This window comes from Seriola dumerili, unplaced genomic scaffold (assembly GCF_002260705.1).
Source record: "Seriola dumerili isolate Sdu_G_001 unplaced genomic scaffold, Sdu_1.0 BDQW01000149.1, whole genome shotgun sequence".
NCBI classification, from domain to species: Eukaryota; Metazoa; Chordata; class Actinopteri; order Carangiformes; family Carangidae; genus Seriola; species Seriola dumerili.
In genome coordinates, this window is record NW_019174404.1 from 4,593,074 (window position 1) to 4,608,236 (window position 15,163).

Genomic DNA, 15,163 nt, shown 5'->3' on the forward strand with positions numbered 1-15,163 from the left:
GCATGGAATGTAGGATTAAGAAGCAATGCGTATTAAGCGTACATTATGCTACAGTAAAAGTTATTACCGTTTTTTTTTCTCACACGATTTTCCCACAGATAAGCACCAACTACAGCAATCTCTAGTCTAAAACAATATAGGAAACCTTTCATTATTTGTTATCCTTATTTTTTCAAGTACAAAGTTAAAATGCCTTTGTTAATATATTTATATGAGTGAAATAATAGTTCTTTTCCATTACTACAAGGAACTTAAAAACAGTCATTGTCAAGACATGTTTATTTCTCTTCCAATCAAATATATTTTTCTCGATTAGATAAAATGTTTAGCACCATCGGAAACACCTACAATCCCTCTTTTTTTAAATTCTTACAAAAGAAACAGAAGCAAAAAACACCACCATGTAGGGCTGTGCAGTGAAGTTGAGACCGTTCATCTTAAAGCTGTCCATAGGCCACTATTAAGATCACATGACATTAAATCTGGATTCACTTGACACAAACAAGATCAGTACGAAAAAATGTCGACTTGGAGTCTCCCTATAGCTAATGCTCAAAGCAAGTTTTGAATCAAATTTGTCACTTGATTTTAATTTTTAACCTAAGAATTTTTTTTTCTAATTTGATGATATATATTAGCAAAGAATTATATTTGTACATCTCAATCATAAAAAAAAAAAGATTGAAAAAAAAAAAAAAAATTGAAAACAGCAACCGGAAAACTATGTACAAAATGTACAAACATGAGGGGATGTTAAGTATTATAGAAGGAGTAGGGGAATAACATCTGGTTAAAATATCACAAAGCACAGCAGCTCATTTTGAGCCCAGTGTGCATGGACAAAAAATTATAGTAATAAGGTCACTTAAGAAATTAATTACATTAAGAAATTAAATTTCAAATTTAGAATCTTAAATATGATAAAGATAAGTGATAGCATCTATTTTTATTATCCTCTTTATTCTTTGAGTGCTGACATCTTTGTCAAACACTGTGTCAGTTTTTTGTTTTGACAAACTGCAGCCTAAATCCTCCATGTTTAGCTTAAGAGGTTACAATCAAGAGAATTTAGTTTTGTGAATGTAATCCAAATTTGGATCAGCACTTAAATTTGTCAACATGACGACTACGAGTTATCAGGGAAATGGCAGAGGCCAACTGTCCTTCATAAGGGACAAAATATTACACAAAGCACATGACAGAGTTCTTTAACTCTGTCTTACATTTTACAATCTTAATAGAAGTAGACATTCTTTGAATCTGGGTAGTAACATACTGTATCGCTGCTTTAAAACAGTAAAACAATATGGATGATGGAAGAAAGGGAAAGGGGTTTGGGGTTACAAATGCCGATCCATCTACTGTACACAAATAACATGGGTTTCACACATTAAAATCCATTCTTTCACTTCTATTGGCACAGCCCTACTGTATACAAAAAGTATTACACGAGGGTAGATCAGTTCACATCATAAAACAAAACAAAAAACAATTCACAAGAACCAATATTCTTTTAAAAAAATATCAAGAAAAAAGAAAGTATACATATAAAAGTGCTTTATAATGTTGATAAAACAGCACAAAATTGCTATAAAAAGGTAGAAGAACTTTGTGAAGCCGCACCATATTGTTGAGGATTTGCACCTGACAGTTTTTCAGTTTAGAGAGGTGGAAGTCGAGGAGGAGAGTTCTAATTCATCCTTCCTGACCGCCAGAGGCGGGGCTTTAAGCACTGGGTCTTTTGTCTCGCGTATGCGCAGGTTGAGTAGCAGGTTGAGGGTATATCTTCCGGTGTCATCAGGGAATCTGTTCCTTTTCATCTTTAAGCTTCACAGGTTCACTACTGTGGTCCACCGACTTGAAGGACTCATACTTTCATGTCCCCATTGCGCCTCAGCACAGGCAGTTTTTACGTTTTGCCTTCCAAGGCCGCTTTTCAATTACAGGTGCTTCCATTCAGTCTCTCCATCTCTGTCTCACAGTAAATTTCAAGAAGAGCTCACTGACTCCCTCTCAGAGCACATTTTTCATTGGTGTGGCTCTGATCATAATCACTATGAGGGCCTGTCCATCCCCTTACTGTGTGGACAACATTCTACGGCTCCTTCCCCTCTTCCACAAGGGCAAGTTGTTGCCGTATATCGACTTCCTGCGCCTCTTGGGCAAACTGACAGCAGCCTCAACCGTTGTTCCCTTGAGCTTACTGTTTCTGAGCCTGCAAAAATGGCTGAACAGGCTCCACTTGGATACCAAATAGCACAAACACAGAAGGCTCAGAGTGTTATGGCAGTGCCTCCTCGCTCTGACCCCATGGAAGGAGAAGTCTTACATGGAAAGGGGTGTCCCGATGGGCTCCGTCCCATCTTGCAGAAAAAACGTCACAACCAATGCCAGCCTCTTGTGTTTAAGGCGGAATGTGGCAGAACAGGATGGTACAGGGGCAACGGTCTGTACAGGACTGTACAGAGCATATCAATGTGCTAGAACTATGGGCGATGCATATGGCTCTCAAACACTTCCTGCCATACCTGAGGGGGAAGCATGTATTTGTTTGGTCAGACAACACTTCGACCATGTACTACATCAACCACCAGGGGGGCACCAAATCAGCACAGTTACTGAGGGCATCCCGGGACCTGCTGACACGGGCAGCCCCGCGGCTGACCAGCTCGCAGGCGATGTATTTGCTGGGGGAGAGGAACCAGGCTACAGACTTCCTCTCCCGTCACAAGCCCCCAATGGGGGAGTGGTGACTCTATCCAGAGGTGGTGCACACCATCTGGGGTCTTTTGGGAAGGGCAGAAATGGATCTCTTTGCATCAGAGGCATCGATCCACTGCCCCCTTTGGTTCTCCTTGATGGAGAAGACCAGTCCACTGGGTCAGCGCAGGCTCTGCCGTGGTTCACTGTGGTGCCTCCCTGAATGGAAGGATCTCCTATCCCAGTTGTGCGTTTGTCCCCTGGAGGGCCTAAGCCGCTATGAAGCAGTTGCATGGAGGAAGTTGCATGGAGGCAGGAAGACTATTGATGGCGCCAGAGCACCACCCATGTGATTACAGTATGATAACAGGTTGAAACTCTTTTCACGCTGGTGTGTACGCCGGGGCAAGGACCCTGTGCAATGCACTGTACCTATCATTCTGGAGGGTATATGTGTCTGCTATGTCACGTTGGCATGCTCGAGTCAACAATAACACAGTGGGGGGCTCGGAGGGTGTGTCCCTTAAGCACCCCAAGAGCTCCAGTCTGGGACCTGCCCCTAGTGTTGGACGCTCTATGCTAACCTCCTTTTGAGCCCCTGGCACAGGTGGAGCTGAGGTGGGAATCTATTAAGACGGTGTTGCTCCTTGCCATTACGTCAGCCAAGCGCATCAGTGAACTGCACACTCTGTCTGTCTTTGGTGGAATCCAGATGGTTCAGGTGTCACTTTGTGGCCATAGGCAGTGTTTCTACCTAAGGTGCTGTCACACTTACACCTCAACCAGTCTACTCAACCAGACGGAGAATCCAGTGCTTAAAGTACCGCCTCTGGCGGTCCTCTAGGATTCATAGAACCGTAGTTACATTCGTAACTTTCGTTACCCAGGCTGGTCACCCCTACCCCTTCCTCCAGCCACCACGCTTACTAACAGTTGTACAGTAATGTCATTGGTCAGGATGAAACTAGAAAAAAGTAGCTCACCACAGACTTTGATCTCAAGGTTTTTTTTGAATGACAGAAAACATCATTTCCCATGTGGCTAGCTTCATTTTCTGTTTGTGCAGGTTCAGGCAGTGAGCCTGAGCGCAGCAAGGCTGAGAGATTAAATGAGCACCAGTAAAAACTGTATAAAAGCTGTAAAATGCAGAAAAGAGGACATGCTCCATTTTGCAGTCTACTGTCTGTCACTCCCATGTTTCCTTTTGAAGTGAACAAAAACGGCACAGATTTTTTTTTTCATTAAATGTAAAAACATTAAACAAGTTTTTTCCAGCAACAGGTTAAATAGCTCCGTATTGTCTAAAGTTGTAGTGCCACATGGGCTATGATGTTTCTCATCATTTTGGAGCACCATGGTATTGTAACCATATTACAGTAGTACCTTTTATTACCTTCAGTTGTGTATAGAAACTGTAAACAAAGAGGTATATGTGATCTGGTGTTTTGGATTCTCAGAGACACAGCTCTCCTGACACTGAAGAAAATAGCCTTTCTCTTCACATCTCTGTGAGGCTCAGTAGCTGGAAGCATGGCTGCACTGCAGGTGGGAATCTCGCAGTACGCTCACACAGCAGAAACATTTCACATATCTCAAAACCACTTTCTCTCTTTCTGATGTTTCCCATCGCATTACCATCTCTTTTAAAATACATATGTAGCACTTTTCTGTCTCAGTGTCTTGAGAAGAAAGCATAGTCTCAAGTATAGCTTGCACAAAAAAATCAACAATACTTGATAACACTGCTAAAAGGTAAAATGACATATCAAAATTAAATAGAATAAGAATTACAATTCAAATACAAGAAATAATGTGAAATCTACGTCAATGTTTTGCTTGCAAATTATACCAGAGTATAATTTGAGGATCAAGGCTCTTATTTCTAGTAACAACATACAGTTGTAGTTCTAAATGGTTCAGAGCGAGTTTTTCTTGCTGCTCAAACACAGGCAAAGTAATCTTTGAGTGGTGCAAACAGGTGGCGGATAACCGGGACGCTCCATGATCTGCCCAGGAGCCTCTGCCTCGCCAGTCGGCTCATGTTGGACACGTCCGTATAGTGGACTGGAAAACCAAAGACCCTGACAGGAGCAACCAGCCAGACCACAGGACACGAGACAGACAGGGAGCAAAACAAGGGGACGACACAGGAAGATAATCTTGAGATTTTGATCTCGCTGTGAAAAGTTATTTAAAGGACGATCTTTTACGTTTACATACCTCTCCATCTCAGTGCACCAGAGGATGTCCTCCTTCTCGTTCATGTAGACGGGGAAGTGCTGGTCCTTGCCCTGCTTGATGGAATTAGACCTGGTGGTGATGGTCCTCACCTTGTCAAACTGAAAGAAAAAAGGGAATGAAAGAAATATAATATCAGTCTACAAGTATTACTTAGCTTTATGTTTTTATTCATTTGATGCACATCAAAGTGGTAAAGGTCAAATACGATGGTTGAGGATCTTGTGTGCAGTTAACTAAGTTAAAGTTACTTGATTTCTCAGTACTGACTGATGGATTTTCAAACTGCTACCTCTTGCTGCCACTGGGAGCCACCAGTGTGCAAAGTTGTGTATTCCCAACTAATGTCATGTATTATGTTTTTGAATATATGAAACATCATAGACTGTCATATCCAACTGCACTTGCTGTCACAGATACAGCACAGAGAAAATATCATTTCTTTTTCTGTGATCACATCAGTCGAACTACAAGATATTTTTTTTAAACAAATGAATGCAATACAAATCTAAAGTTACGGACACTACATCATGGTTTCTCAATCAGGTTATGCATGCACTCCTTTTACAGTGTCATTAGTTCAGTCAAAAGTATCACATTACGTACCTTAGCTGTCCTGCCGTGTTCTAAACAGCCCTGGAGGTCCAGTCTGTCAGTGCACATCGCAGTCAAAGGCCTAAAAGGGAGAAAGAACAGGAGTCACAACTTGTATTTACAACTTTGGACTTTGGACTTCATTTCTAAAACTTTGTTGTGCACAAATTTGATGACTGACAAAGCCCATTGCAGAGTTTTGACTTTGCTGAGTGTGGTCTGAAAAGGGCATGTGTGACGTAGCTTCAAGTGGATGTCATGCCAAATATTCTGTACAGTGTGAACTATTCTGATGCCTGACTGAATGAACACCCCACCCTCTTGGCTGTCAGCAGTCTTTTGCTCTTGATTCAATTTCTGGAAAATGTATTTCAGAGTAGGCATTGCAGTTGCAGAATCATTCTGCATTTTATATCCACAACAATCAACTTCAATAGTTGCAACATAGGTGCAGGATTTGGGACAGGTGGAGGATCATCATTTATTTTTAAGTTTTCCTTTACCTTTCGCAAAAACCCTTAGGAGAGAAGTCTGTTGTACATGGCTACAAATAGAAATGCTTGTGAACAAAACAAAGACAAAACAACATCAAAATAGGAAATGACTTGCTCATTTAGTCAATGTGTAACTGCAATAGTCGCTATTCCATCTATATATCTATAATTTTGAGAGCAGTACTAATAAATGTTGTCCCTGTTGTAACAGGCTTGTTTTTTTTCCCCCATTGTGTATGTCAAAGGCTGCTGCTTCCCTCACCATTCACCCACCAACCTGTTCATGCCAGGAAGGTTACCCCAGAAGTAGCGGGCACGGTGGGCAGCAGACACCTCCTTGGCATCGATCATCACCGGGTTACACTGACAACACAGCCGAGGAAAACACCAATCAGACAGCAACCAAGGTGAGATGCTCTGCTGTGCTTAAGTTTACATATATGACAAAACAATGAAGTGCGGTTACCACATAGAAGCAATGTGTTACTGGTATTAAAAGAATTGAGTCGGCCGAAAACCTCCACAATGTCAACTATAAAATCTTTTTAAACCAATAGTTGACCGGGTCCTTACAGGATAAAAAATGCAAGATACAGAGCAAAGTACGCTATCTAGGAGTATATTAAAGCACATTAAACATCAGGATTAAGAGGGTCAGTGTTTACTTCTAATGTTCTGTTTCTAAAGATAATGAATTAGTGCCACAAGGGGGCATTCATGATCCATCCCAGTACTACTATCAGTAAAGAAGCTGACCTCTAAAAAGCGAGAGATGTCCCTCTTATCGCTGACACCCATGGCAACCACGTTTTCAAAGAGCCAGAAGAAAGGCCGGTCGTCCCCCTCCTTCGGCCGAGCCTCGTGGAGCAGCCTGTAAAACTCGAAGAACAGGCGGCCGGTGCCCTCTGTGGGACAGAGGTGGCCATTAAACCACGCTGAAGTATAGTAAAGGACAAACTGATGATATTCTAGTGATTTTTCCGGTCATATAGTTAGCTTTCTTTAATTTTAACCATAGAAATTCAATGAATATCACAAAGCAAAAGGAAAGTGATGATGTTTAGACCTACCGTAAAGACCTTTCCTCGCAGGATTGACTATAGAGAGGTCATTGCATGGGCTTCCACCAATAACTAGGTCAAAAGGACCCCACTCGTGTATCTGTATAAAGATAAGAGACAGAGTCAGATAAACACAGAGACAGTATAGATAATGACATGTTGTAAGATTTAGTGAACCAGCACAACACTCCTCCAACTTTAAAAAAAAGTCTTTATTGTCTTCTAGTCTCCACTTTCTACCTTTTGTTGAGTTCACGCACTTTGGTTATGAAGCAAGGTAGCTACAGTTTTACAGTTGAAAACAGTTGAATGTTACTTCCCAGATACATCTGGCGTGTTAAGGAACCTCAATTGTCAGACACAAGAGAGACTACAGATTATATGTTTATGTTAGACAGAGGGTCCAGTTCTCTCTGGTTCACTAGTGTTAGAAAAGGAGGCCCACTGCTGTTTGGGAGCAGAAACATCTGTGTATCAAATCAGAGTTTTAAGATGGGAGAAGATATAATGTCCTCATTAGTTTTATACTGTGATCTGAGTAGAAACGGTAACCGTAAACCCTCTGGATGAGAGAGCTTCATCAGAGTGAGGTCAGCTTCAGTTGAACTGTGGCTCTGACCTTAAAACTGAAGTGGATAATAAAATAATAGCTACTCGCTCACTCAGAGTACATTACATTTATATTCATAATCTGCTCAACAGTCCTGCTTTACCCTTTCAGTTGCAGGCTTTCCAGGATTTTTTTTTTTCCCCACTTCCACTTATGTGGCTCTCAGAGTTATTAGCATCAACTGGACATGTACTAGACATTTCCTTTTCCAGGAAATGAAAAATGAATATTTGATGTGAGTTGTTGCATCCAAGATTTCTAATGGATCATATACACCTGTGGAATTTATGTTCGCCTAGAAAAAAATGTTGAAATGTATTTCATCAGAGCTGTGAAGATGTCACATATGATAGCTCACTACAGAGGAGTAACACAACTAACACAACTAACTGTGAGGTCAATGAGCTTAGAGTTGCCTCGTAACTAAAGTGCAACAACAAAGATTTACTCAAAGTAACTGCTACTCGAGGTTTAGTCAAATCAAACCATGTCACTGATCTCTAAGACTTCAAAGAGGCTGATTGACAGCCAGTTGGTGTATAAGCTCACTTATACAGTGGGTGGGACACCAGTGTCTTTTGCGTGGTTCAAATATATTAGAAATGATTTGAATGTAAAAAAAAAAAAATGCCCTGCTTATCATCCTCCAGTATACAGTACATGTAGAGACACTTAGCAAGGCAAACTCTTTGTGATGAATATGTCTTTCTGGGACAGGAAGAGTTCATGTTTTTGTAGTATTTCTTTGGTTGCCCGGTGACACATCTGTAATCATAGCCAACCACCACCCAGTGTATTTCCCTCTATGCACTCAGTCTCGATAATGTGCTCAGTTGTTCAACATGTGCTCATCCCCTCACATTTAAGGCTAAAAAAAAAAAAAAAAACGGTGCCTGTTAAAACAGTTGTTCCGTGCAGTTTGACTGGTCTTTGTAAGTTTCAGCTATTCTTCAGGTCAGTCCAGCTTCAAAGGGCAACAGAACAAGACTGCTGTTATAAAAGACAACTCTTATCAGTGTGAAGCAACTGAAAAAGACCATGCACACATAGAAAAAAAAAAAAAAAAAAAAGCATTAGACTCACAAGTTTGCGTGTGACGTTCCTCACATCGCCAACATACATGATGCGACCCTGATGCCGGACAATGCCCACAGTGATGGAGTCTTCACACACTTCAGAGGCTATGTAGCGATCTACCTGGATGCCAAGTTCTTTCAGCACCAGCAGCCCTGCGCAGGACAGGGGTTAAAGTTCAGAAGACAGAAAACCCAAAACGACAAACCCTAAACCAATGAACTGGGCATGATTAAAAAAAGCGTCTACTCAGACTGATGTGACGCTCTGTAGTTGTCTCTAACTAAAAGAAAAACACTGAATAATAATGAAAGTGACCATTCAAATCCTCCATTTACAATACAGTATCTGCAACATGCTCATATCACTTTCCCACCAATGTAATGTTTTGATACCAATCATGTATTGACTGATGAAACTCTTACAATGACTATAGTGGTGTTATTGATAGTCAGCAACGCTACTACTAGAATGCATTCATTTGTTGTTTATTGTCCAATAAGGGTATAATCATGAAGTACATGAAAGTACTAATGATAAACACATTTTTCTAATTAGTCTAAATTATTTTTTTCATTTTAGTGTGACCAAAACGATAATGAAAATGTTGCGTTTAATACAGAAAAAGGGGGATACGGTGTAAACTGATACACATTGGTATCAATTTGGGGGGGTTCTCGTCTAACCTGTTGCTATGCCGTCAAATAGCGACAGGACACGAATGGGCTTCCTCTTCTCCACCATGACTGGGGGGTAAAGCTTTGGTGCATCCTGAAATACAACACAGAGAGAGAGAGAGAGAGGGAGGGAGAGGGGGAGAAAATGAGAAACACGGAGGAAAAAGACTCCTCAGTGAGACAGTTCTATCTTTAGTTCTATCGCCTAAAGGTTACTCACAAAATCTTGGTCGTGATTATTTGCAAAGAAGTGCTGGAGACGGCTGGGCCAGTCAGTGCGACGCTCCAACAGACCAAACACGCCCTTCTGACCGCACATGTAGCAGTTCCACGGGTCCTCTTTGATGGCAGCGTGGGCGGCGCCTTGACCAACGAGGAGGTCGACGCACTCCACACAGAAACACCTGAACACAGGCCGAGGAAAATCATTACTACAATGAGTGATAAATCCTACTAGCATCTAGTAGAAGCTATGGTTTATAGTGTTTGTATGGTCACAGTTTCAAAACAAATCTACCTTATAAAGAACGCTTTGCTTCACTCATTGTGATCTGGCAACACCACGGATAAATTAGTTTGAGACATGTCAATAAATACATATAATACATGTTTAAAATTTCCAATTACATACAAAAAAGAAAGTGTTGCAGTGATCTTACTGACACGAGCCTGATATATCTTATTCCTGTGTTGCACAGAGCTCCTCCTGTGGTCAAAAACTATTCACTATTCACTACAGTGAACACACACACACTTGTTTATTTTGAGGTGAACTCACGTACACCATCTTGTTACTGTAAATACTCACTAGCATAACAAACGTGTCTTAATACACAGCTGAAAATAGCTTCAAACAAAAGCACTATTCACTTTGCTAAAAACTACAGTGTCCAGCTGTTTTAGGGGATTTCTTGAAAAATGTAAGTGTGTTTATTCGTGACTTGTTATTTTAAAGATTTATCTGCATTGTTGCACTGTGTGTTTTCATCTCTTAATGGGATTCGTTGATAGTAACAAAAGCTGATATCTCCAGGCTTATCCTTTAATGTAGGCTGAGCAATAAATGACTGACAGTACTCTTTTACTGAAGTTAGTTTCTAAATCAATCAGAGGTCACAGAGTTGCAGGATCAGTCTTTGCTTTATACCTAAAGGGCCTAGCTTCAATGGTATTAAATGAGTTCTGGGAGTTTTGAGAGGCACCGAGTTATCATCAAAATGTCATCCAAATGTCAAATGCCATCATCTTAACACACAGCAAACCATTATTTACTGATTGGTCCATCCAACGTGTATCTGACAAGGCTCAATCTGTTCTCAGTGGTATTTTCTAGACTTTAAATCATCTTCTGGCTGTGTGAGGATACTTTATGAGATTATTTATTTATAGCTGGTCTATTCAACTGACACACAACCGCACTTTATACAATATTTGTGATCAGTCGCTTCTACAGTGAACCTCCCACGGTGGTGCCTGACATCACAGCTATGAGCTTTGTGACATCACGACAAAGCCTCTATTGTGTGCTTACTTTGTGCAATGATGGCACAATCCTGCTATCAGTGACAGACAAACTACTGATACGTAGGAAGATGGGGTATTTATGTCCTATGGAGATTCATTTGAACAATCTGTTCTAAAGGCTAAAGAAGAATTTCTGGAAATATTGTAATATTATCATATATTACACTATAAGACTCCACAAAGAGAAACTTGTGAAGGATAATTTGTGCAGAATAGAAGTGGGTTAAACTTATGTTAGTCCTGGATGGAAATTTTGGTTCAGTAATCCCTTTGACTCATGATTTAAATACCTCAATAAATCAAAATGTGCCTTTTCAGTTATTATGCTGGAAATGTTTACAGCCTCCACAAATAAGTTCCAGCTTTGATAAATGCAGCAATACAGTTATATCTACGCACAGTGCATGTTTAGATTTTGAACATGGCCAAAAACCTTCTGTGATGGGTTTTCTTTTCTTTTTATTGTGGACCAGGTCTTGCTTCTGTACAGTATATACGACTTTACTTGCTGCCAATATTTATTTTCTTTACTTTCTCTTTCCCCAGTTCATGCAAACTCAAAACTTCCTGTTTCCCTGTTGTCTTGATAAATGCGGTATTTAGTCCAATTCCACAGGACAAACTTCATCAGTACAGCAAGAGTTACATCAGGTGTTCCACTTAGCCTTTTTTCCCCCAGACGATCTTACTGTGCAGCCGTGAATGAAACTCAACACATTTTCACACTGAAAGCTCCCATTATAGGCAGTCCTTTTTAATGTGAACAAACTTCAGGAAGTGCTGAGTTTTGTTTGTTGTTAATTAGCATATGAAAACATTTTTTTCCGTTAAAAAAAAAAGACCCGGGGGTAGGCAGAGTGGGGAGTTTGGTTGTGTTGTTGTACTGATGGAATTAGTGCTGTGGAAATGTACATTATACTAAATTTACTATGTGATGCTACAAGTGTAGTGCTTTAAAATACAACTTCACCGTAACGCAGACCGTGATGATTTACATTACCCCCATAACACAGCAGAAACCTCACCGACAACAGTTGTTGTTTCCGCACATGAGCACCTCTCGTCCTCCGCAGCAGATAGTGCAGTATGACTGGTAACCGTCGTCGTCATATTGATATGCACATTCTAGGAAGCAGTTCTGTGAAAAAAAAAGTGGTCGAAAGACAGGGAGCAGTTTGTCATATTTAAAAAACTAAATTTTACGGGGTCACATCAGGCGTTGCTTGGAATATATTCAGTTTATTATTAGCTTTGAAAGGAGCAGTGATTTTTTTTATTTATTTTTTTTTATGATACAGTTGTGGGAGTAGAATCGCAAGACTTTTATGACCTCAATCACAGCTTACCTTACAGCTCTGGCACATTCCTCCAGCAAACAGCGGGTGCTCACGGCTAACATTCAGACTTCCACAGGAGATACAGATGTCTGTAGAAAGAGAAGTGCCGTATGTCAGTGTTTAACAGGTGGAGGTCAGAGAGGTGTGAACACTCTGCTGCTACACACTTCAATGAATTATTTGAACAGCTGTGACGCAGGTCTAGATCTAATGAGCTTAACTGGCATGTTTGGAGAAAACACACAAGGGAGCCAGCAAGGCAGCAGAAATCATGGAAATGTTACTTCTTCTTTTGTACTTCTTTTATCGTTTTATTAACATAGACACATACATTTCTGCTGCCTTGCTTGTCAACAACAAGGCCAAGTGTAACGCGTCTAGGTGTTCATCCCTCGAGAGGCCCCCCAGTGCTGCTACAAGCTAGAGCACACGGAGGACACATCACTCACCCTCTATGCTGCGGCACTTTTGTCTCACTTCATAAACGAGCCGCTCTGAAAATACAAAACAAGTGAGAATCATGAGAAATGTAGGTTAACGCAATCTACATTTAACATTGTATTTGTCAGGTCAACAGATCAAAATTTGTCAACATTTTTTAGTTTGTTTTTTTTTTTAGTTTATTTACTTCAACAGATCAAAAAAGAAAGAAAGAACTTCAAGAAAAATCAGATGGTCATAACATATCATCTCAGAAACAACATAATTATAAATAATTGTAATGCCCTCATTGGTGTAAACCCAAAACTACTTAAATACAATTGTAATGTTTTATTATATATTTTAAACTTTTTTTGCAATAACCAAAATTTGCAAATGTTTCTATGCCAGTAAAAGATGCTCATGTAATAAGCAAATATAATGTTAGATGTCAATTTATAAACATGTGACATATTATTTATGTATTTGAAAAATGAGAGACCCTAAAACTGAGCCCTGTGGTACACCAAATTCTAGGAGGCGCTATTATTATGAGAGAGAATATTTCAAAAAAACTTCTGTAATCAGTCTTGCATTCAATCCATTGTGACTGGCATTTTTTGTGTTTGAACAACAGAACATTATTATCAGTACAGTTGAAAGTTCAATTAAATCCTTCATCAGTATATTTTCAGCTAAAAGATCTTAGTTCAGTTCAGATTAGGGCCAAAGTTGAATAAATAATAAGATGTTTATGAGTATGAATTAGGACTAAGATTGTTATCAGTAGTACATAACTAGGAAATAACATAAGAGGTTGTTAAGCACCAAATGATTCAGAAACTTTTAAAGCATTTAACTTAAACACTTTCATAACTATAGATTTTAACAATAGCTTTTCTAATTATAGGCTACACTAATACTGATGCCAGTGTTCTTACTGTATCAGGTACTACTACTCAAGTAATACGCAGTACTGATGAGTAACTCATTGCCAAAACATCTTACAGTAATACTGATTAAGCACATTTGGGAATAAACCCAAACAAACATCTGTTCATTGTCTTTGGAACAATAGTCTGAGCCTTTTTGCCTGGTCACATCATTCACTTTCATCTTAAAACTGTCACTCTAATGGAGCTCTTGTCCATACGCTTCTTCTCCGACCACTTACTCTGATGTACAACTCTGCTGAGTCCTCCCCAAGGGAAGGAATATAGAGTTCATGACTCCTATTTAACCTAATAAATGAGGCACCTTACCCCGTGTCCTCTCATCAATGATGTCCTTGACCTTGGGTTTCTCTGCTGTGCTTTTGCGAGGCTTTTTGGCTGGAGGAGGCGTGTAGGCTGCTGCTTCTGGCTCCACCCACATCTCAGGGTAAACCTCTTTGTATGGGTTACGCTCCTCTGGGGTGCACAGCATATCAGAAAATTAATATTACAGGCAGCATGATCAATTATTAAATGACACGATTAACTGGAGAAATTTTTGGATGAAGTGGTGATACATATCGGAGGTTTTCACACTCCCAGCTGCTGTCAAACTGAAACACAGGGTCAAAAGTTAGAGCTTCATAATATTGACTTCCTCTTACCCTCTGGTGGCTCTAAGGCCTTGGGTCCAGTGGGTTGAAATCCTGTCATAGCCCAGTCAATCATCTGCTTGTTCAGCATTTCCACTGATTTGGAGGTTTCTGTCTCATCACTGTCAGGGCAGGCCATGAAGGCTTTGCCTGCCCGGCTGCTAGCCACCTATGAATACATTAAAAACATTTATGACTTAGGTTGACCCTCAGTTTATCTATAGAGAGGATCATCGACTGATTCAGTGTGATCAGTGTTTCAACTAGGACGCAGCGACTGTGCATACTATCCCTAAAAGAGGATCATTTTGTAACCATCAGAGCATTTGATTATTTTAATGAAACAAGGCATGTTGTTGAATGTTCGATGGCACGTTTCATTCATTAACTGAACTTGCACTTAACTAGTCTTTGTACTTGTTTTGTGTAAAGCATAGCATTGAAGGAACATAATTTTGTTTCCATGTTACACTGAGTATTGTACACGGAGAGAATGGCTTTTGCTAATTATACTAATTGCAGGAAAGTGTGTCCCATGTTCATTAGAGGCCTCTAGATGCTCAGGGAAGGGACTTATGATTTCTTTGCAGAGAATTAAAGAATTAATTCCATCACCCAGGTCCCTATAAAACCACCATTTTGTGGTCTATTACTGTTTGCGGATTAATCATGAAAGATGCAACATGTTAAGTAGTGAGCTTTAGGCATATTGGTGGTAGGCACATTTTTGAACTTTGGAAAGAGCCAGGCTAGTTGTTCTGCCTCCAGTCTTTATGTTAAGCTAAGTTAAGCTAATCGTCCCCAACTCTAGCTAAATTTTCAGTGCACAAACATAAGAGTGGTCTCAGT

The 15,163-nt window shown here is 40.1% G+C and overlaps 1 protein-coding gene across 3 annotated transcripts in view; it reads right to left on the reverse strand.

Annotated features, from left to right (window-relative positions):
- Nucleotides 1-681: 681 nt before the first annotated feature.
- The window catches only part of LOC111225351 (DNA (cytosine-5)-methyltransferase 3A-like), a 41,106-nt gene continuing 26,624 nt past the window's right edge, over nucleotides 682-15,163 (reverse strand). For 2 of the 3 annotated variants that reach the window (XM_022750165.1, XM_022750163.1), the window contains 14 exons: nucleotides 14,327-14,483; nucleotides 13,992-14,138; nucleotides 12,759-12,803; nucleotides 12,319-12,398; nucleotides 11,998-12,110; nucleotides 9,669-9,852; nucleotides 9,458-9,542; nucleotides 8,781-8,926; nucleotides 7,097-7,187; nucleotides 6,783-6,931; nucleotides 6,289-6,389; nucleotides 5,545-5,614; nucleotides 4,921-5,039; nucleotides 682-4,781 (listed from right to left, as the gene is read on the reverse strand). In XM_022750165.1, coding sequence (XP_022605886.1) covers nucleotides 4,640-4,781; nucleotides 4,921-5,039; nucleotides 5,545-5,614; nucleotides 6,289-6,389; nucleotides 6,783-6,931; nucleotides 7,097-7,187; nucleotides 8,781-8,926; nucleotides 9,458-9,542; nucleotides 9,669-9,852; nucleotides 11,998-12,110; nucleotides 12,319-12,398; nucleotides 12,759-12,803; nucleotides 13,992-14,138; nucleotides 14,327-14,483 — 1,629 coding nt within the window. In that variant the 3' untranslated portion in view covers nucleotides 682-4,639. The remainder of the gene's footprint in view (nucleotides 4,782-4,920; nucleotides 5,040-5,544; nucleotides 5,615-6,288; nucleotides 6,390-6,782; nucleotides 6,932-7,096; nucleotides 7,188-8,780; nucleotides 8,927-9,457; nucleotides 9,543-9,668; nucleotides 9,853-11,997; nucleotides 12,111-12,318; nucleotides 12,399-12,758; nucleotides 12,804-13,991; nucleotides 14,139-14,326; nucleotides 14,484-15,163) is intronic. The other variant, XM_022750164.1, reaches the window with a different exon arrangement.